Source organism: Bufo gargarizans, unplaced genomic scaffold, assembly GCF_014858855.1.
Source record: "Bufo gargarizans isolate SCDJY-AF-19 unplaced genomic scaffold, ASM1485885v1 original_scaffold_902_pilon, whole genome shotgun sequence".
Lineage (NCBI taxonomy): Eukaryota > Metazoa > Chordata > Amphibia > Anura > Bufonidae > Bufo > Bufo gargarizans.
Window position 1 is genome coordinate 138,415 of NW_025334749.1, and position 22,638 is coordinate 161,052.

Genomic DNA, 22,638 nt, shown 5'->3' on the forward strand with positions numbered 1-22,638 from the left:
GAGAAAAGGTATTTTTGATCCATGCGCAAATAAGCAGTTAAGTGCACCAAGGGCGGGCCCAAGCCACTCTGTGCAACCTGGCTCCTCCTGCTTCCTCTCCCAGCTTCTCCATCTCCATCTGTCATGGACGTTCCCGCGACAGGTGGCAGGAGATCGGTGAGACTGGCAACACGTGGTTTGATCTGACATGTTTTACGTTTGGATCAAATGACGTCTGTGTTGTTTCTTGTGCTCACCGCACCTTCTTTGCCCAGGTGTGGCTATTATGGTCATTTAACCTTCTCTATTTATTGTTGTTTCTCCCACTATGCTATGCGGTTTATAGCTTCTGTTGGAGTTGTGGATAGCTAGTGTGTGGATCTCGTCTGAGTTCCTGGTGCTGCCATAGCCACTTGAAGTTAAGTGTTTTCCTTCCTTTTTGTATTTTGTTTGGATTATTTTGTGTGTTGCATTTTCCTGTCATTTGTATTAAGGCCTGAGGGAGACTCCTGTTCATCTTCCTTTTGGAGGAACAGGTTGTCTCAGTCCTGACATTAGTACCAGGTTCCTATAGGGTGAGTTAGGACATTAGGTATTCCTGTGTATGAACTCACCTAGCTCTGGGGTTTGTTCCTACTGGAAGTTAGTCAGGACTTTGATTAGGGTTTTACTAGGAGGTGTCCATCTCCTTTCCCTAGTTTCCAGGCCTTATTCCCTCACCCCTGTCCCTCCTATGTTCGGTGTGGTGTTCCCCTCCCACACCCGAATGTGACACCATCTTGATTGAGAGCACCAGGTTCCTGCATGGCAATGTCACCTGGCCCTGCCAATCAAGAATACGATGGAGGGACTGGCAGTGGATGCAGGAGGAGGAAGCGTGCACAGAGTGGCTTGGGCTGACAAATGGCTGACTTGCCTGCGGATAGACTATTTACAGAGCTGCCTTTCACCTACATTGGCCTAGACATCTTTGGGCCATGGATGCTGTCCGCTCACAGGACCCGCGGCAGTCACGTAAACAGTAAGCGTTGGGCTCTACTATTTACTTGCATGAGTGTGCGAGCCGTTCACATAGAGGCAATAGAATCCATGGACACATCCAGCCTTATTAATGCCTTAAAGGGTTTCTGTCATCAGAAAAATCGTTATGTAGCTGGCTGACATTAGCGATGTGCTAATGTCAGCAGAACATAACTGTATGACTTATATCTCCCGCCTGCCGCCGTTCGCGCTAAATAATGACTTTTATAATATGCAAATGAGCCTCTAGGTGCTGGTGGGGCGTTGCTGCAGCACCTAGAGGCTCCGTCCTCTCACCGTTTGGCACGCCCTTGTAAAGGTGATTGACATCCTTGGTCTCCTCTGTGCCCCGCAAATCCTGCGCCGTCCATTTTAGAATCAGGCGCAGTGAGTGAAGGACGCTCGCCTGCTGCTGTCCTTCACTCACTGCGCCTACTACTAAACTACTCAAATTCAGAGGAAACAATTTCATCGGAGCCTGTAGAGAACTGAACATCGACACCAAGCCCATTCAAGATCAGTTGGCGAAAAAGGGTTGCACCTGGATTTTCAATCCTCCTCATAGTTCCCACATGGGGGGCTCCTGGGAGAGAATGATCAGGATCTCACGCAACATCTTGAATTCTATGTTGATGGATGTAAACTCGTCAAGACTCACACATGAGACTCTAGCCACCCTTCTCGCTGAAGTTTCGGCCATAATCAATTCAAGACCCCTTGTGCCAGTGTCTATGGATTCTGAAACACCAGCCATACTGACTCCGGCTATTCTACTTACCCAAAAAACTGAGAATACGCTAATGCCTAGTGGAGGATTTACTCATGTGAATATCTACCAAAAACACTGGAAACGTGTACAATACCTAGCGGATTACTTCTGGAACAGGTGGCGAAAGGAGTATCTCAATATTCTTCAAGGAAGAAGAAAATGTCAACACCATAAACCAAACTTGAAAGAAGGAGACCTCGTGTTGATGAAGGAGCAACAAACCGAACAGTTGACTGACCTATGGGACTAATTACAAAGGTTTTTCCTACCAAGGATGGAAAGGTTCGGAAGGTGGAGTTGAAGATCTTCAGTAAGGGTGAGCTTAAAACGTCTGCAAGGCCAATTAACAAACTCATTTTGATACTACCCATCGAGAACGTCCCTGCAGGGTGAACAGGACTGAACTTGAACTTCGTGGATTTTCTCCACTCCAAGTCGGAAAACTACTATCTTGTTATGTTTTATTGCATTCTAACATGTTCTTTGTTACAGGTTTGTTCTATATTTTATGGACACTTGTCATAGTGAAATCCCCAACGGGAATTTCAGACGGGGGTGTGCATAATACACTATATTATTAATTTTTCTTTCACCGTGTTGTTTCTATGTATTGTTCTGTTGCCGCCATCTGCTGGCCAGAATTGTATGCTGCACACCTCTGCTCTTGCTAGTAAAGTTTTTTCTCTGCTGGGCAGGGTTTTAGCTGCCTCAGTCCATGTCACTTCCTGCAGCCATTTTCAGTGCTGCATAGCTGTGTGACTGGATATTCTAACATTTTTGGGCTAGTGAAGGCATCAGTTTTTGACCAGCAGTTAGCCTCAGGAAAGACATCAACAGGACAGCATCAATACCACTACTACATTACAGTATTGGATCATCGGTGTTGCTGTATTTGGATCAAATAAACCCACGTTGATGTCATTCCCGTGTCTAGGTTTTGGATCCATCTAACCCGAGTATCTGCCGGTCCAGTCTGCTCCACTGCTTGGATACGAAGGTAGGAAGTCACGCAGTCATTATCAGTTATATCTTCATTCGCCTTCATGTGGGGACAGAACAGTTAGGGTTTTTTTCTAGGAGGTGTCCATCTTCCTTCCCTAGTTTCCAGGCCTTATTCCGGTATCCCCTTTCCCTCCTATGCTTGGTGTGGTGTTTTCCTCCCACACACGAGCGTGACAGATGGGTCTGCCCCGTTTACCTTCTGGGTCTCCAAATTGGGCACATGGCCTGAGCTTGCCCTTTACGCCTTGGAGGTTCTGCCCTGCGGCAAGTGTATTGTCCGAACGTGTGCTTAGCGCGGCGGAGGAGATCACGGACAGACGCATCCGCCTGTCCACCGCCAACGTGGACAAGCTCATGGTCATTAAAATGAAACAGGCATGGATTCACAGGACTTGTCTGTACCTTGGGCAGATTAGAGAAGTATACCAGGCACACCTAGCCATTGTTGTATTCTGGCGCAGTTTGTTCTGTCACTTCCCAATGTTTTGGGGCCTCCCCAAATAAGAAAAATAAAAAATGTATAATAAAATCCACACACTGTGACACATATGTACACACTGACATCCACATCCACATCCACATGCTGACATACACATCTATAAAGTGTGACACACACCTACACATGGACATACACACCTACACATGGACATACACACCTACACACGGACATACACACAGACATACACATCTACATGCTGACATACACATCTATACAGTGTGACACACACCTACACACGGACATACACACCTACACACGGACATACACACCTACACATGGACATACACACAGACATACACATCTACATGCTGACATACACATCTATACAGTGTGACACACACCTACACACGGACATACACACCTACACACGGATATACACACACCTACACACGGACATACACACCTACACACGGACATACACATCTACACTGACTGCTGTCTCCAGTGAATCCATGGATTACACAAGATACAGATCTGTCTACACGCTGACCTACACATCTACACGCTGACCTACACATCTATACACACCACTCTGCTGTGTTTCCTTATGTCCCCTTCCGTGTAGCTGTGAGCACTCTCTCATCTGACATCTGTCTGTATGTAATGCTCCGATGTGATGTTTCACATTCACCGGCAGACGGCGATAGCATGACATGTAGAGGAGCCAGAGGAGGAGGAGAAAAACTGTCAGGAGACCTGAGAGGGAAGTTTTGACCCCCTAACGTCCCCCTTTTTTGTACACCCCGGTAACACAGTATAGCAGAATTTTAAAAAATACCAAGATATCCTGAGCGAGGAGTTGCAGTTCATGCCCCCAAAACAAGCAAAGGCAAAACGCACATTGGGGTTCACAGACGCCATCGTGGTCTGTATTTTCCATTGCCTCATTGTTTCTGGATGCACTAGTATTTTTCCTTTAGATTTATTTCTGAGCTATACTGAGTCATCCGGTCATACTATATTTGTCATTTTTGCAATGTCTACTACAGGTGCTGCCCTTTGTGTATGTCATTTTTAGCTTTTTGTATTCCAGTAGAGTTGTCTTTATGGGTATTACCTACATTATTTCCATCTTGTGAGTCTTTTCCTTGTAGCTAGACTTGTATGAAGTTAAATGTCTCCAGTGAATCCATGGATTACACAAGATACAGATCTGTCCACCCCTTAGATTCCCTTCACCTCAAGTGACTAAATATGTCCACATGTCGCACCATGACCAGGACACAGAATAACATTTCACGTTCTTTGCTAATAAACTTTGATAATCGTCAATTTTGATCTTATCAGATCCACATAGAAAGACTTTAGCAGTTATTATGCCAATTATTATGACTGATTTGATAGAACTCATAGGTCAGAGAAGAACATGGACCTCGTAAACAGGGCAAACCAGGAGGTTACCTTGAATATGCCAACTAGAGCTACCTCTATGCTTGCTGGCAGTGGATGGACAACCAGCCACTCAATTGAGATGGTCTTTCAAGGTCATGGCTTCAGTGTTGGACTAATGTGTCTTGGACCCACCAAAAGAAATGATTCTCACACCCTCCATCTATACAGAACATGTAGCGTCCAGTAAGATCTAATTGGTTATTGGTGATCGTCCTATAAGAAATGGACCCAAGAGGTAAGTGATTGTCTCCAAAGTCATCTCCAAATGGGGTTGTCTGCTACTGGACTTTGGGGAGCCATAAAATAGAGTTGTCTTCTACTGGACCTTGTGGATTCATTATTGTGTCACACTCTGGGCACATCCTGGGATCCTCTAGTACTCTGGCGGGCCAGTATGAACCTACACCACACCATTCGCAACTCTCAGTGACGCACAGTTTGGACAGAATTGGGGTGCAATGCTCCTGTCAGCAATACAGGATATATGAATATGATTTTCAGCCAAGGGCTGCCATCAACAGTGGCCAAAACGGGGCAAAGAACAGACTCCGCTGAGTACACCTGCTTGTAGGAGTCCCACCTTTGCTTCCTTTTTGTCCCTGCTCCCTCCTCAGACTCTCCTAGAACAGTCTAGGGCGAGGGGTGGAGCCAGCCACCACCTAGCAACCTTCTGCAAAGGGCTGTGTCAGAGAGCGTCACCATACAGAGCTATGCTGGGGGTAATACATGGAACAAACACAGAAAAAACTAAGATAAAAACATCCTGCACAATATGATATGGAAAAGTGCGGATGTCCCTGGCCATATCATTAAAGAAAACCACAGAAATGCACTTTGTAAAGTCGATGCAAGCATTATATATGGACTAACCCTCATTCTGATATGATAATATCTGAGACATTTAGCCAATAAATTTTGATCAAAATACATCTGAGCCCGCCTACCAAGCTCCAAGGTGGTCTCAGGTCAGGTGGGTCCTACGTTAAACCTACCTAGGCCATTGGGCTTCTATGTTCAGGAGCGAAGATGCCGCATAGAAGCCCAATGGCTTAGGTAGGTTTAGCGTAGGACCCGCCTGACCTGAGACTACCTTGGCGCTTGGTAGGCAGGCTCAGATGTATTTTGGGGGTAATACATGGCATAACAATAGATAGCATGACATTACATAACATTTGCAGATACCCCCTGCTCCGGGGTACTGCCTCTGTACTTGACACCTAACAAGTGACAGCATACTATAGGAATATACCATCACTTTCCCCTCCGGTGTGCCTCTTTAATGTTAGGATGCAGCCAAAGTGATCTGGGCCCCCTTTCCTCAGAGTAAGGGCTCATTCAAACACAGATACCCGCCACATTTTGCGGACCACACATGGCCGGACCTATGATAGAGCAAATCCTATTGAATAGTAATTTCTATCTTTCTTACAGGGCCGCGGAACGGATCTACACTAGAACACTACACCGTGTGCTGTCCGTATCTTTTGTGGCCCCATTGAAATAAATGGGTCTGCACCCGTTCTGCAAAATTGCGGAACGGATGCAGACCCATTCATACGGTCACCTGAATGAGCCCTAATACATGGTCTACCTACATATCTGAGTGAAATAAGCGCTGCAGGCATCCCTATCAGAGGCTTTATGTACTAATATAAATCAGATCAGTACACCTTTTCACCAGCAGGGGTCACCAGTACAAAAAACAAGACTTTCCTCTCTACCATAAATAATGACATCAGACTAGTGTCCCAAAATTGTTGCATGCAGGTCCGTTTAGAGCCTCTAAGGGGAAACCCTCCTATTTTTACATGTGTGTATGTTTTATTTAGCGTGTTATTAGATGTGTTCAACATATTTGACGCACAATCTTCCTAATCCCTTTAAAATTGCTAATATTGGAGATGTAACTTGCTCAGCATAATCCTTTACCGGACCTCACGTTATACAGAAACCATAACGGTAATATGAATTTAACGCGAAAAACATTTTAGCAGGAAAAAAAACGTGTGAAGTGCATGAATTAAACCTGTGAAGAAAGGACTCCTTTGAAGTTAATTGGTTCCCATAGAAAACCGCGCTCTCTGAATATGATTATGTGATGAGGCTTTGATGCTGCCTAATTTTGGACGATGTTTCCCGCCTGTCCGAGTCGCTATGGTGATGAGTCCATCGAGGCCACTTACCTTCAAAATGGATGTAATAGAGTCATTTATAGCATCGTATTGGCGCATTCAACAACTTTATTAACATCACAGTGTCCCGGAAGGAAATTAATTCAGTCAATACATATCAGGCCTAGGAGGACACATGTTTAATTATTAATGTAGCAGAGCTGAATACTTGTTTGCTAACGATGCGGTTCCCCTGGAGAGGAAGAGGTTGTCTTCCCCAAGGTGATGGGGCCAACCAAGTGCTTTCACTAAGGGCCCCATAACAGCCATATGCATATTTACTAACATTTCAGCTGGTAAATTCAGGGCATTCAAGTCCCGCATTTCTGGGCAGGGTTTGCATAAGCCCCACCCATTTTGCACAATCTAAAGATTGAACTTCAGTACAATCCATCAAATTTTGGACTGTTCCCACTTGTGCCTATGGTGTGTACACCATTGAGTCCTCTGTAATACCATACAATACCTAGAGGGTCCTCAGGCACCAGGGCCCAGTTGCAAATTCCCCATTTTCACCCACTTTAGCTACATCCCTGTAATTTTCCAATGGTATCCATTATTCTGCCATCTTTACAGCCCCCAAAACAATCCTGTGTATCAGAGAGAGGAAGTCTACTGTACAACAGACACCTTCTAGAACTGTGTCCACCTCTGTACATGTGGTCAGCAGGGGTGCACCTAGCCTTTCTGCTGCCTGAGGCAAAAACTGAAACGGGGCCCCCTTCCCAATGCCAATTTCTTAACCTAACCCCTTTGCCACAATGAAAGCGCTCGTTGCCCATGGTCCTTCCGCTGCCCCGGTCTTGCCCCTACCTGGTGCTGCCTGAGGCGATCACCCCACCTGGCCTCATTGGTGGTGCACCCTTGGTGGTCAGATAATGGTCACTCAGAAGGAAGCCAGAAGGTTAGGTTGCTAAAACAACCTGCTATCTCTACTAACGAAGAGAGCTAAACATGATGTCAGTGACTAATGATGGGAGGTGACAGAATAACATTGCTAGAGAAGAATTTATCTCGCTGTGTCCCAGTCTGTAAGGTACAAAAGTCCATTTATTATATATGATTGTCCTCTGTTTACACAGTGTATAGATAGCTCAGATGCCTCAGATACCATAGATACCTCAGCTTAGATACCTCATATACCATAGATACCTCAGCTTAGATACCTCAGATACCATAGATACCTCAGCTTAGATACCTCAGATACCTCAGATACCATATGGAGCAAGAAGGTACGGCAGACATCTGACATTACTGTAAGAAATACTGAATAACCTGAGATTAAAGCTCATTGTCTGGGTTGACCCGGGTTGCAAGGGGTGAGTGCCCAGTGTTACCTGGCGCAGCAGCAACAAAAATATCTACATTTTGTTGTGTCTCCCCCAATGCTCCATGAGGTCCTAAGAGTTCCCTGTTTTATCCTTCAGGTAAAAGATAAAATCATGTCTGCCTGCAGTCACCACTAGAGGGAGCTTTCAACCAAAGGATTTGCACAGCTGTGATGGAACTCAATAATAAATATGTATGCAGAAAGATCCTAAGCTCCCCCTAGTGGTGGTTGCAGGCACAGGTGGACGGCCATAGGGCCTCCTGCAAGAAAGATGTTATTTTTTGGCCCTCGGTTGCCAACTTGTAGAACCAATTAGAGGGTAAATGTAATTTTCAACATTAAATCATCTGAAATGGACATGTTCCCTTTAAGAGAACGTCTCTTACGTTTATACAACTGGAAAATTTATTTAGGAGGGGAGATATTAAATGTGTCAGTAACTTCTCCTTTTCTATTCTGAGAGTCCTTTATCTTGATAAATTGATGTAAAATGCATAATTAACATGGCTCCATTCAGGACACTTAATGATGACGACTTGCGGGAGAATCTGGCCCCAGAAATATGTCTGCTGCCACGCAGTAGAGACACTTCACGTGCAGCGCCTAAATGTGAAACTTTCCAGAATGCAAAGCACAAACACTCAATAAAGAGGTAATGCTGAGAGGTTTAGCCCTGAAGGGAGCTGAATTGTGAATGCAGCTCTGGAGTATAATCATAAGCATGCGCAGCCTATTGCATTAGGGTGTGCACCATAAAGCACAAACACACACACACCGCGAGCTCATGTATGTATATATATATATGTATATATATAGCCTTTATGCCATTACCCCCCATTATCAGCCCTTATGCCTCATTAGCCCCATTATCAGCCCTTATGCGTCATTAGCCCCATTATCAGCCCTTATGCCTCATTAGCCCCATTATCAGCCCTTATGCCTCATTAGCCCCCATTTGCCTCATTAGCCACCATTATGCCTCTCATTAGCCCCCATTATGTCTCTCATTAGCCCCCATTATGCCTCATTAGCCCCCATATGCCTCTCATTAGCCTCCATTATGCCCCCAGCAGCCTAATTTTTTATAAAATAAAAAAACACTTACCTCTCTGCTCCTGGACGCCGCCTCTCCTCGCCGCACGCGATCCTCTTCCTCCTGCTGTCGGCTGTGCTCTGAACTAGTGCGCACAGCGTGACGTCACAAAGCGCCTCACGCTGAGCGCAGCCCTGCACAGCCGACAGCCGAGGACCAGGAAGCGGTAAGTACATAGCGTTCCCCGCTTCCTGGTCCTCCGGTACTAATGAGCGCTTCCAAAATGAGCGCTTCCCAGGCACACCCGGTACACCCATGCACACGCCTATGAATATAATACAGGATGTAACTCAGGATAAGTACAGGATAATTAATGTATGTGTAACACCCCCAGAGTTGTGTTACTAAACTATTTTACCCCGCTACAATCTGTTAAGAGCATTTACCTTGTCATCTCATGTAATTTTAAATCCTCACAACTGTGCATTATAAACCTTGTTAAAGGGTTTCTACCACTTAGGCGTCACATATTTAGCTGTCAGACACTAGCGATCCGCTAGTGTCTGCTCTGCCCAACCATCCTAATATAATTGCTTTTGGGGCGGTGGTTTGGCAAAAAAAACAACTTTTATTAATATGCTAATGAGCCTCTAGGTGCTATGGGGGCGTCATTAGCACCTAGAGGCTCCGTCTACCTTTAGAAACTGCCGCCCCCAGCGCGTCCCTCCAGCCCGCCCATCTCCTCCTGAATGCGATCCTCGTATGTATTCTGCGCATGCGCAGTAAATGTCTGACAGCTTCCCTGCTCAGACATCTCCACTGCGCCTGTTCCTCGGAGCACTATGGCGTCATCGCGCAGGCGCAGTGGAGATGTCTGAGCAAGGAAGCGGTCAGACATTCACTGCGCATGCGCAGAATACATACAAGGATCGCATTCAGGAGGAGATGGGCGGGCTGGAGGGACGCGCTCGGCGGCGGCAGTTTCTGAAGGTAGACGGAGCCTCTAGGTGCTAATGACGCCCCCATAGCACCTAGAGGCTCATTAGCATATTAATAAAAGTAGTTTTTTTAGCCAAACCACCGCCCCAAAAGCAATTATATTAGGATAGTTGGCCAGAGCAGACACTAGCGGATCGCTAGTGTCTGACAGCCAAATATGTGACACCTAAGTGGTAGAAACCCTTTAAATGTATATTGCTGTAATTTCCATGTTCACCAGCAGGTGGCAGCAATGTTCTGGCAAGGACTTAGTTCAGTTTAGTTTATCTAGGCTGGAATTGTTAATTTCCGTTTAGCTCCTCCCTATGTGAGCAGAGTGGGCGATGCCCATATCCTGCCTCATAGGTGGAGAAGGAAGTTAGATTTAGTGTAGCCCACCCCCTACTAGGGGTAGGCTGTGCATGTTAGGAGCTCCCAGATATAGGGAATCAAGCCAGGATCTTGTCTCGGCTGAGACATTGATCATCATCCCCAGTCTGAGCCCTTCAGCCTCAGCTGGAAGAAGCAAGCAGACAACTTCAGTTCCAGGAAGAAGCATACCCTGTGAAGATAGCTGTGTGTAAAGTTCAGAGACCCAGGAGAAGCCATATTCCTCCTCAGCTAGTCAGTCCCCATACAGCAGAAGATATAAAGTGCAGAAGCCAAATTCCTGCCACAGTTTACAGCTACAAAGCAGACGTTCTTTCCTGCAAGCTCCAGGTACATGAGAGAGCAGAAGATAAATTCCTGCCAACCATTGCCAATACCTGCCTGACCTAAGACTAAAGCTGTATCTTGCTTGGATGAAAGTTACTCTCAGTAAAGACAAGTTTGAACTTTACCAACCACCCTATATAAGTACTGGAGGCCATATCTCCAAGTACTGGAGGCCATATCTCCAAGTACTGGAGGCCATATCTCCAGAAGGATATAGATACTCTAGAGAGAGTTCAGAGAAGAGCTACTAAACTAGTACATGGATTGCAGGATAAAACTTACCAGGAAAGGTTAAAAGACCTTAATATGTATAGCTTGGAAGAAAGAAGAGACAGAGGGGATATGATAGAAACTTTTAAATACATAAAGGGAATCAACTCGGTAACGGAGGAGAGCATATTTAAAAGAAGAAAAACTACCACAAGAGGACACAGTTTTAAATTAGAGGGGAAAAGGTTTAAAAGTAATATAAGGAAGTATTACTTTACTGAGAGGGTAGTGGATGCATGGAATAGCCTTCCTGCAGAAGTGGTAGCTGCAAATACAGTGAAGGAGTTTAAGCATGCATGGGATAGGCATAAGGCCATCCTTCATATAAGATAGGGCCGGGGCTATTCATAGGATTCAGATATATTGGGCAGACTAGATGGGCCAAATGGTTCTTATCTGCCGACACATTCTATGTTTCTATGTTTCTATGTTACCAAAGGTCTGGATCTCAATTTCTGCTGCAAATTCCTCTATTACTCCTACTAGCACCACACTCAATTTATTGCAAGTGAGCCAGGAGCCAGGAGTCCAGCCGTAACCAGGTAGGAGACACTGTTGACACCATTACTACTACCATACAGAGACATTACACCACTCTGGCAACCTGGGACGTGCGTTACAACACCTTAAAGGGCCTTGTGTCAGTACCCTGCGCACGCTGCAATTGGCATCACAAACAAACAATAGACTATTATACCTCTATCCTGACCCACTGCATAATTTGGCATCCGTGTAACCGTACCACGGTCCTGCTCATTGCATATGCACACGGTTACTTCACCAGCAGAATAGTGAGTGCAGCTCCGGAGTATAATACAGGATGTAACTCAGGATCAGTACAGGCTAATTCATGTAATCTATGTAGACAGTGACTCCACCAGCAGAACAGTGAGCGCAGCTCTGGAGTATAATACAGGATGTAAGTAATGTAGTGACACAACTTATGTACATTGCATCTGTATGCACATTATAAAATGATGATACATCCTGTGTGAATAGGGATAACGTTCCACTTGAAACAATACATCCTGTCCCACTCATGACCTGAGAAGCCATCTTTTCTTCCACAACAAATATTCCTCTGTACTTCCTTGGGAGATGACTGTATCTGCGGTGACTATGGTGCACAGGTACAGCGCTGCAGAGGACGACAGGTGCATGTTCTGACTTGTTTGAGTTGCGATATTTCGGCTCTATCTATTGTATCTGCATAATCTCATAATACAGCCGTATTAATATAATCAGGGACCGGACCTGAGCAAATAAACAGTCTGCAGATACCGAGTCAACAATTCTGAAGGGTCACATATTTATTGCATTAAAAACAAATGAGGTCACTTCAATGGTGGTAGATTAGAATGAAGGGTATTTTACAAGGTTGTATATTTATAGACGATGTTAAATTCTGAACATGAGACATCTTCTATATCAAAATGCCTGTAAGGGGTATAAATTAATTATTGGCGAACCCCCTGCAAAACGATATTTTCTTGGGCATTCTAATGTAATTATTTTTGCTCTGCTGCCACCTAGTGGCAAAACAATGCAATCACTTTTAGCCACTGCGTAACAAAAGACCTTACATGATGTCACTTCCTGTTGAGCTTGGCGGGTCCTCGTGGGCAGAGTCAGAGCTCAGAAGAGCGGGTAGCTCTTAAAGGGGTTCTCCAGGATTTACATTTTGAGGACTTGTCCTCACTGGCTAAATAATAAGTGGCTCAATAGGGTAAAACAGATCTATTTTTGACTCCTGTTTACAATCTTTCTATCCCTGACCCAGCAGAGCCATTTAATTCAGAATATACTTAAGGCCTGCCTCACACAGTCAGTGTTTGATCAGTGATTGTGAGCCAAAACCAGGAGTGGAGCCTCCAAAGAGATAAGGTATAATGGAAAGATCTGCACCTGTTCTGTGTTTTTGACCCGCACCTGGTTTTAGCTCAGTCACTGATGAAAATCACTGATCAAAAACTGACCAAACACTGACTTTATGAAATCATGAGAAAAAATAGGTGCAAATGTAATAACAATCTAATAGAAAGAAAGGAAACACACAGCTTCACCATTCTACACTTCTCCAAAGCTCCATATAATCTTCCCCAGGACTTTGTCCTCGTGACATTCACAAGGTATCGTATAGATTATAGCCAGAAGACCATTACAGATCACACCCATGTGCATTCCTGCAGCATTAACTATATGGTAACCGGGAGCAGACATACCACCTGTGCAGCCGGTTTGGCTGCACAGGGGCCCAGTGCGGGAGGGGGGCCCATTACAAGCTTTAGCAGCAGGACCAAGGTAAATGAGCGCTTCCATTGTGGAAGCGCTCATCCCTATATTCATCTGTATCGTCGTCCTCACGGCGGTGATACAGATGATTGCTGCAGCTGGGCAGGGGAGAGGCGTCTCCCCTCTATGTTCCCTTGATAGGCTGCAGGCCTAGTGCCTATCAGAGGCCGGTGCGGGCGGTGCGATGACGTTGTGTGGCCTGAGCCATACAGTGCGGTACATTGCATCCCTGAAAGCGGCATGGAGGTAAGTATTTGAGTTTTTTTTTTTTCATTTATGCTATGCTGTTACCCAGTATAGAGAAGGGGGGAAAGGATCACTATGGGGGCATCCACTGGGGGCATTATATATTGGCACATATGGGGGGGCACTATGGAGAAGTGGGGGAGAGGAGCACTACGGGGCATTATATAGGGGCATTTTATACTGGCACAAACTATATGTGCACTATGGGGGGTAGGGATGAGCACTATAGGGGCATTTTATACTGGCACACCTTGTGAGGGCACTATGGGGATGGAGGGAGGAGCACTAGGGGGCATCTACTGCAGGCACTGCATATAGGAGTATTTTATACTGGCACACATTATGGTGACATTATTATGGTGACATTGGATCTACAGGGGCACTAAGAGGAGGTATTTTTTAACTGCCACACAACAGGGCATATTTTTGTACGGGCACACATTGTAAGGGGTATTTTTTGTACTGGCTCACATTATAAGGGGGTGTTTTTCTATTGTCACACATTATAAAGATAATTATTACTACCTGGGGCATTAAGGTGGGCTTTATTACAATTGGGGGACTATGGGGAACATGAATACTAGTATGGGCACTATGGGAGCATTATTATTTCTGGGGCACAGTGGGGACATTATTATGGTTGGGGGCACTGTAGGGGCACTATTACTACTATGTGCACGCTGGCAGATAATTATTTCTATTGGTGGGACTTTGAAGGGAACAGTATCAGCTTAGCACAATTATTTTGGGGGACATTATGCTTACACTATTAGTATCAGGGGCACTATTTGCTGGGTGCACTTATTTTTTAGGGCACTGTATGCCAATAATTATTGAAGGGGCACTATCTGTTTGGTACTAGTATTTTCAGGGGACTGTTTCTGCAGTATAGTATTGGGGAACACAGTGGGCACAGTATTGGGGGTGGCAGGATGGGGTGTTGAGAAGGTGGGAGGATAATAGAAAAGTACGAAACTAAGATGTCTGTCAAACTCTGCAGAGAGAAGATATGGAAGAAAGAAATCATCATGGCGGTCTGGTCCGAATGGAGAAGATGAGAAAAGAGAACATCTACATCAGAGAAGACATCACTGGATGTAATAGGTATGGGGAGCTGTATTAGGCTACCTTCACATCTGCGTTAGTGATTCCAGAAGGCTGTTCCAGCAGAGAACAGACAGCCAGAATGCTCCAGCACTGATGGATTCAGACGGAATGCCCGCCAGCCCCATTAAAAGGAAACCTGTCATCAACTTTATGCTGACCTTACTGAGGGCAGCATAAAATAGTGACAGAAATGCTGATGTCAGCGGTGTGTCACTCATGAGATAAAAGTAAGTGGTTGCTGAGAACCAGCATCATAATCATTGAAGCCCAGGCCTTGAAAAGAGTCAAATCTACCTGAGAAGAGTCATGGTTATTCATAATCTCCTGCACTCCCCACCCATCTGCTGATGATTGGCAGTTCTCTACTACAGAGAAAGAGAGAAAACTAGGTAGAAGACTGTCAGCCATCAGCTGGTGGGCAGGAGAGCAGGAAGTCATGAACAACCAGTTCAAGTCAAGTGACCAGGACTCTTTTCTAGGCCCAGTCTGCAAGGATTGTGATGTTGGTTCTCGGCAACCACTTACTTTTAACTTATAAATGACAGACCGCTGAAATCAACTCACCTGTCTCTACTTTATGCTGCCGTTAGTATGTGCAGCATAAAGTTGATGACAGGTTCCCTTTAAATATAATAGGATCCGGCAGAGATCTGGCCAAAAAATGTAGAGAATCGGCGGGACACACAAACCACTGTACACTGCAGTTTGTGTCCGGCCGATTCCTTGCATTCTCTGCCAGATCAGGTGGCCGGAGCGTAGTGCCGCAGGTGTGAAAGTATCCTTACCCTGTATGTTTTGTATTGCTGTATGTAATCAGGCTAGGACTGGCCCACCGGGGTACAGGGGAATCCCCTGGTGGGCCCCTGAGCAAGGTGGGCCCCTAGTCTTCCACCCCCTGCACAAGTGGCACATAACACAGTAGATTTACTGCTCTACAAGCATGTATTCAATGCAGAGCACCTCAACCAGCCTATGTTCATATAAAAAAACTTGTTAAAATATTTATTATATTTGAATGTATCTGTACGTGTCACGGATGGTGTTGCAGAAAACTAGAAGACACAAATGAAGATCCGACTGACTTGATCCAAAACTAAGGAACAAAAGGGTAAGCCCTGTAACAGCCCTAGCAATCTCCCTTACTGCTCAGCCTATGCAAAAATCTCTATGGTAGATAATTGCATACCCTCGTTCCTCGACTGTATGACACCTGAACACCCTATAATAGTGAGGGGACACGACCACCGGCTCCCTATACTTAATACGGAGGGAGTCAGGGTCACCTAGGATCAAGACCACAGGAAAACAGAAATAAAGGAACAGACTTATCTCGTGGATGCAGCAGTAGCAGCTTCTAGCATCAGCACAGTCCAGGAAGTTGTATAAACCGCAAAGTGAGACAGTATGGGAGGAGATATATAAGGATGCAATCACTGCTAATAGATGACAGCTGGGAGAGGGAGGAGAGGTGTCAAAACGAAAGCAAAACAAGAGAAGATCATGCAGGAAGTACTGAAGAACGTCTATCAGAACTTCTCAGAGATCTGGTGGTGACAGTACGGTGGGCCCCCAAAATAAATTTTACTGGTGGGCCCTAGGTATCCCAGTCCGACACTGTATGTAATGTTAGGAGGGAATAGGTTAGGTTAAGAATTCAGCTTTTTGGGGGGGGGGTACATTCTTTGCACAGGGGCCCTCTGTTGTCTGTGTCCACCCCTAATGGTAACATACAATGCAGAGAATATAGTAAAAAAAAAAGTCAAGACAACAAAAAAGAAAAGAAAAAAGAGCTCCAATGTATATAAAGTGGGTTACACGTTAAAGGGGGTCTCCACTTTGGACAATCCCTACTAGAAGAATTCTTTGACAATAATCGGATAGCAAACTGTCCGCCTGAAGGGACTACCAGCAATGAGCTGTAATCTTTAGTGAAACCTGGCAGTGTTTTATTTGCCTGCAGAGCCACCACAAAGGAAACTGTGCATTACACTGTGCTCTGTAATGTAAAACAGGACAGCTCCTCCTAAGAGACAGAGAGAGAAAATCTCTTTGCTACCATTTTTCTCAATTTTCAACCATGTTTTTCCATTCTGGCCAGAAGAGGAGGACCTTGAACAAAATTCCGAAAAAGAGTATGTGAAATAGATTTTCTAAATTGGAGAACCCCTTTAAATGTATAATACATCATTTGATGAAAAAAATATCCAAAATAATTCTCCTATGGTCTGGGAATATTATTTAATTTTGCAAATTCTAACATATCTCAACCTAAGTAGGGATTTCTCCTTAGTTCTAACTTGGTCCATTCCCTATATACTCTTAAAGAGGTTTTTCAGGTCTTCTATATTGGTCACTTATCCTCAGGACAAGTCATCAATATCAGATCAGAGCACAAGGTTGACATGGCACTCTCCCAAGTGGCTTTTTGTGGGTGCACGTCCCCAGGTTGGTTTCCCTCCACCAGGATCACCGGGTATACATATGTATTTATGGAGGAGACAGCACACCAGTGGTTTTAAGGATGCTTCTTTAATTTAATTCATTTCAACACCAGTGGTATCAATTATGCATAAGTACAATGGAACTGAGCTGCGCCTAAGCCAAGTGACCAATGAATGTGACTTTACTGGCCTAAAAAGAAGCCACAGTGCTCTTTGGAGCATGGCAGTCTCCCAAAACCGCTAATCGGATTGCCAGAAAACTAACTATTACCAATCTAATATTGATTACCTATCCTGGGGATAGGCCATCAATATCAAAATATAGGAAAACCCATTTAACTTTGGGGTGAGCTAAGTGGCAACACATCTGGGCTCCAGCAAGGACTTAGTTCACCTGGCATTATCTGTATGTACTGAAAAAAGTAGTGTATTCCATTGTTGTCCCTGTCCTCCATGTGATAATAAGATGGATTGAAGCACTACTAACTGGTCTATGGATTAGATTTTTTTTTTTAATAAGGAGGCCTATTTTGACTTTTTCTCACAATTATGGTCCATTAATTGGTTAGGTACCGCCTTAGAAATGACCAACAACAAATAATCCATCAATGCACTTGACAAACTTTTGATTATGCCTTTGGTGACACTGGCAAAAGTAGAGGAGGACAACTGACCAGTCATTCATCTTCCATTTACCTATGAAACTTCTGATTTTATGTCTATGGTCAGCTCTAGCCCTTGCAGAAGACATGCACAGAGTAGCGGTGGTATGATTTTGGCAAAAAAGGGCCCCAAAGTTTACGTTTACTCTATAATGGGTCATTCTGTTCTGGCCTCCTTCCATCATGACTCTTGATACCAAAAGATCTATATGGCTTGCACTGAAATCAATGGACCTCATGGTGGCCCATCATCGGGAGCCTTGTTATACTTTGTCTTCCCTACATCAGATTTTACAGATTCAAAGTTCTTATGGTAAAGAAGCCTTGACGCCACTGGAGACTAACTTTTTCTTCATTAGGAAGAGACGGTGCCCCCGTGTCTTTTGAGGGGGTTTTACATTAAACAGCTTTTCACTATATTTTCTGTACAGGCCATTTATATATTTGTATAGGTTAATCACGTCCCTCTTAGATGCCTCTTCTGAAGATTAAATACATTTAATTATTTTAATCTTCTAAGAACCTCCATGCCCTTTATCCATTTTCTTGTTCTCTGTATTTTTTTCCAGCTCCAGGGCATTCTTTCTATGAAAATGGTCCTTCAGACAGTTTTCTATCCAATTACAAACTTACTATAATTACCTGTGGAGAACCTAAAGCCCTTTTTGAATATAGGCACCCCATGTGCCTTGCAATAGTCGCTTGGCACTTTACCAATCCCTATAGAATCTCTAAAATTTAGGAACAGGGGCACAGCAATAAACTCTTGGGTATAATCCATCTGGATCCAAAGCCTTGTTCATATTCACCTTATATCACTTAGCTTGCACCATATGTACATTCAGACAATTTTGTATATTACTGGATGTATTTACAGTCCTGGCACTACCTAAATCAGCTCATCAGCACTGGCACCACCTACATCAGCTCCCCAGCACTAGCACCATCTACCTTAGCTACTCAGGGCTGGCACCACCTACATAAGCTCCTCAGCACTAGCACCATCTACATCAGCTACTCAGGGCTGGCACCACCTACATCAGCTCCTCAGCACTAGCACCATCTACATCAGCTACTCAGGGCTGGCACCACCTACATCAGATCCTTTCTCTTCTTTTGTATATACAAAGCTAAAAAAGAAAAAAAACGCATTTAGTAGCTCTGCCTCTTCCTGATCTTCAGTAACCATCTCCCCGTTACCATTTTTACTTAGGGGACCTAGCTACTCTGACCTTTTTAGCATTTGTACAGTATATTGAAGAATTTGGGGGGATTTGTTGATTTTTTTGACTACCTGTCATATATTTTGTATTTTTAGAGTTTTTTTTTTTTTTTTGCATTTTATTAAGCCCTTTGTAAATTTTAAAGGCTACAGCTGACCAATCAGATTTGTATTTACAATTTCCCTTTGCATTTATTGCCTTTTTACAGTAGCTGTAAGCCATGGGGGGTTAATTTTAGCAGCTTAAACGTGTTACCTCCAGGAATACATTTTGCAGTATAATGACCCACAGTAGATTTAAAGCTTTCCCATATATTCTCTGTATTATATGTGGGGTTCCCCCACATATAACAGCTTTTCTTGGAGGACTCATGAACAAAATCATGGTAATAATCTCTAAGAGGCACTCAAACTATGAAAAGATGTCCAAACTTGAAAATGTTTTACAGGGCATTAAAGACACATTAGAGTTACAGTTTGCCTATTACCACATTAGACATGTTATCTACCTTGACGTAGAGAGAGATGTCCGCTTCCTGCTCCTCGTATTCTACTTCGTCAACATTTCGGTTGTTGTTGTTCAATTGCCCAGCGGGGTCCAGGACTCGTGTGTACAGACCATGTGGTGGGATGTACTCCCGTGGAGAGATTGGAGATGTCGGATTTGATGACAAAAATGGTGATTTGGGAGATGTCGGTGTTGTAGACAACGGGGAAAGGGATGAACTGTGGTTTAGCGGATTCTTTCTAATGATCAACTGTAAGCTAGGTTTGGATAGGGAGCCATTCTCCTCAACTCCATTCACATCATCTCCACCAGGTTGAGAAGATAGGTTGGTTGATGCTCTGCTTAGAGGGCGGTCAGGACTCAGATCCATACTGTCTGGACTGCTAGGGATGGAGTAGATCCTCTCATCATTCATCCATGGTTGGGGCATTGTTGATTCATACAGATGTTCAGCCTCCTGCATAATGGACCCTTATAGTCGATAGCCTTTTACAACTGCTGATAGAGATCCCAGTCTTCAGATCTAGCCCTAAATCTGAAGAATGGCAACACAAGTCTTAATTCTCCAATGTCTGTGGAACCGAGGTAAAAAGTATATCTTCTAAGAATGGTCTGGTTATATAAAATAATCATTGACATGTGTCTCCCTTCTCCTCCTTCTCTGAAGCTACAGAGATCAATGTGCAAAGAAAGGGCTGGAAGTACAGACTATAAACTGTGCTCAAGGGAGGGGCTGGCCTGCACTGCTTACCTAGGATCTGGGCACAGTCTGCCCGTACAAAACACACAAACACACACTCGAATATGCTCATCAGAGGAACGCTAAGCCTCCCTGATGCAACTGTTGCTATGTGTACCTGAATATATTAATTACAAGGTCTCTGATTGCAATTATTTGGCACCAAGGGAGCAAGGAAGGAAGTAAATAAGTACAGAGTGCACAGAACCATGAGGGTTTACTGACATCTAACAATTAGCAATATACACGTTAACATACAGGACCATTCAGGGTCATATCTATAGGGGTGCAGAGGTAAGAGTTGCACCCTGGCCCTGAGGGTTCACAAAGGTCCTCAACCATAGAAGAAAATGCTACTGTTATAAGTAGCACACGGTGGGGGCCCTGTAAGAGATTCTGCATTGGAACCCAAGAGCTTCAAGTTATGCCTCTGTGGAATAAAGAGGGTGTTAAATGGGTAACTGACTAGGTATTAAAGGGGTTGTCCCATCCATACCCTCAAACATTTTACTTCGTAAATTCAGGGCATGTAAGCCCCACCCCAGGAATGCCCCGAACCTGCCCAGGAACGCCCATTTATAAGTGGGGTTTGCATTAGCCCCAGCAATTTCAGCCAGCCCAAATTTGCTGTGGCTATCTTTGAAAATTATGGATAGTGTCTGCAAAATAAGGAAAGTTGGCAACTATGGTCATCTCACCATTTATGACATATCGTTAGGATATGCCACAATTGTCAGATAGGTGCAGGTACCATCTCTGGGATCCACTCCTATTCCCAGAATGCAACCATGCATGTGCGGCTACCCTCCACCGCTATGGGAGTTCCACAGTGGTGAATAAGGAGAGGCGGCCACACTTGTGTAGCTTGATCACCATTCACTGCTATGGGACTTCCAAAAATAGCTGAGCATGTTCACTGAGCTATTTTTAGAAGTCCAATGGCAGTGAATGAGCATGCGCAATGTGCTGTCCTTCACGTTGGAGATAGAAGCAGGTCCCAGAGGTGAGACCTGCACCTCTCTGACATTTGAGGCATATCCGAGCAATGAACTGCTTCCCTTGCTTGCCAAGGATTCTGTCATAGTGACTACAGAGGTCTCCTGTGTAGAAACTTTATATATATATATATATATATATATATATTTGTGGTCATGGCTACGGCCAAGAGGTATCCGAAGAACCCTAGGGAGAAAACAACAGGAACAACCTAACCCAGCTAGGCGTGTCGTAGCTGACCTGACTAAATGGCTTGTTGTGTGCCCTAAGCCATGATCGTGGGTAGGCCTATAAGTGGGCAAAATCCAAGCCAAGTAGGGTAGAAAAGGAATTTGAATGGCATGTACAAACTAATCCCCAAGCCAACTGCAAGGCATCCGGGATCTAGAGCGAAAATTCGGGGTATGTGAGGCAAGACCAGTAGGAAACCTACAACCCATCTTGTGGATGACAAGGCCAGAGACATGATGCTCAATATTGCGGATACTGCACCAAAGCGGAATGGAGGACCAAGAATACGTTGTGAAATGGATCATAAAAACCAACTGAAACTTGTAAAGTTTGGTTCTAGTGCGAGTACTGGCAATGCCCTAGCGTCAGGAGATCGTGGGACCAAAACCTAACTGCCTAGACTATGCAGGAATGAGGGCCAAAAAGAACCATGTAGATAGGAAGAGAATCCTTGAATAGTTACCCAGACAACAGCTATCCGCGCTTTGTTCTACTGTGCGCCCCTGAGAATTGTTTTTACGCTTGAGACATGAAGACCGACCTACTATCTGAATCTTCTACCGTGAGAAAATGCTGGACCTTGTCTAAAATCCGATTCAACGTGGTTGTAGGGAGTCGGAGGTTAGTGCGGCAAGAAGCTATGAAGCCATAATATACAAGATTCTGTCTATGCCCTCCCATGAGTGAGGGAATGCAATGCAATGAAGCTACTGGCAAAAATGAATTCCTGGTCGTGGTAAAAAGGCAAAGACTTTGCGCGGGGACCTGGTTGACAAGATATGATCGACTACAATCAGAGACTGAAATGCTAGAGCAAATTGCCCTACTTGTTCTTCCTCTGGCAGGACCTGAACGAAAGCATGAACAATTAAAGAAAGACGAAATATCTGCGTAAGACATGACAATAATGCTGTAGGGCGAACCGGACCAGTTTGCGGTCAAAACATAAAATGAGCGATCAACATGGATTATTAGGAAATTAGGGAAGCAGGTATGTATGCGATACATAGGGGCCAAATCAGCCTAGATGCACA

At 44.5% G+C, this 22,638-nt stretch overlaps 1 protein-coding gene across 1 annotated transcript in view; it reads right to left on the reverse strand.

The window, feature by feature from the left end:
• The window catches only part of LOC122924215 (chloride intracellular channel protein 5), a 110,383-nt gene extending 90,073 nt beyond the window's left edge, over positions 1-20,310 (reverse strand). The window contains exon 1 of the mRNA XM_044275134.1: positions 19,640-20,310. Coding sequence (XP_044131069.1) covers positions 19,640-20,101 — 462 coding nt within the window. The 5' untranslated portion in view covers positions 20,102-20,310. The remainder of the gene's footprint in view (positions 1-19,639) is intronic.
• Positions 20,311-22,638: the final 2,328 nt, after the last annotated feature.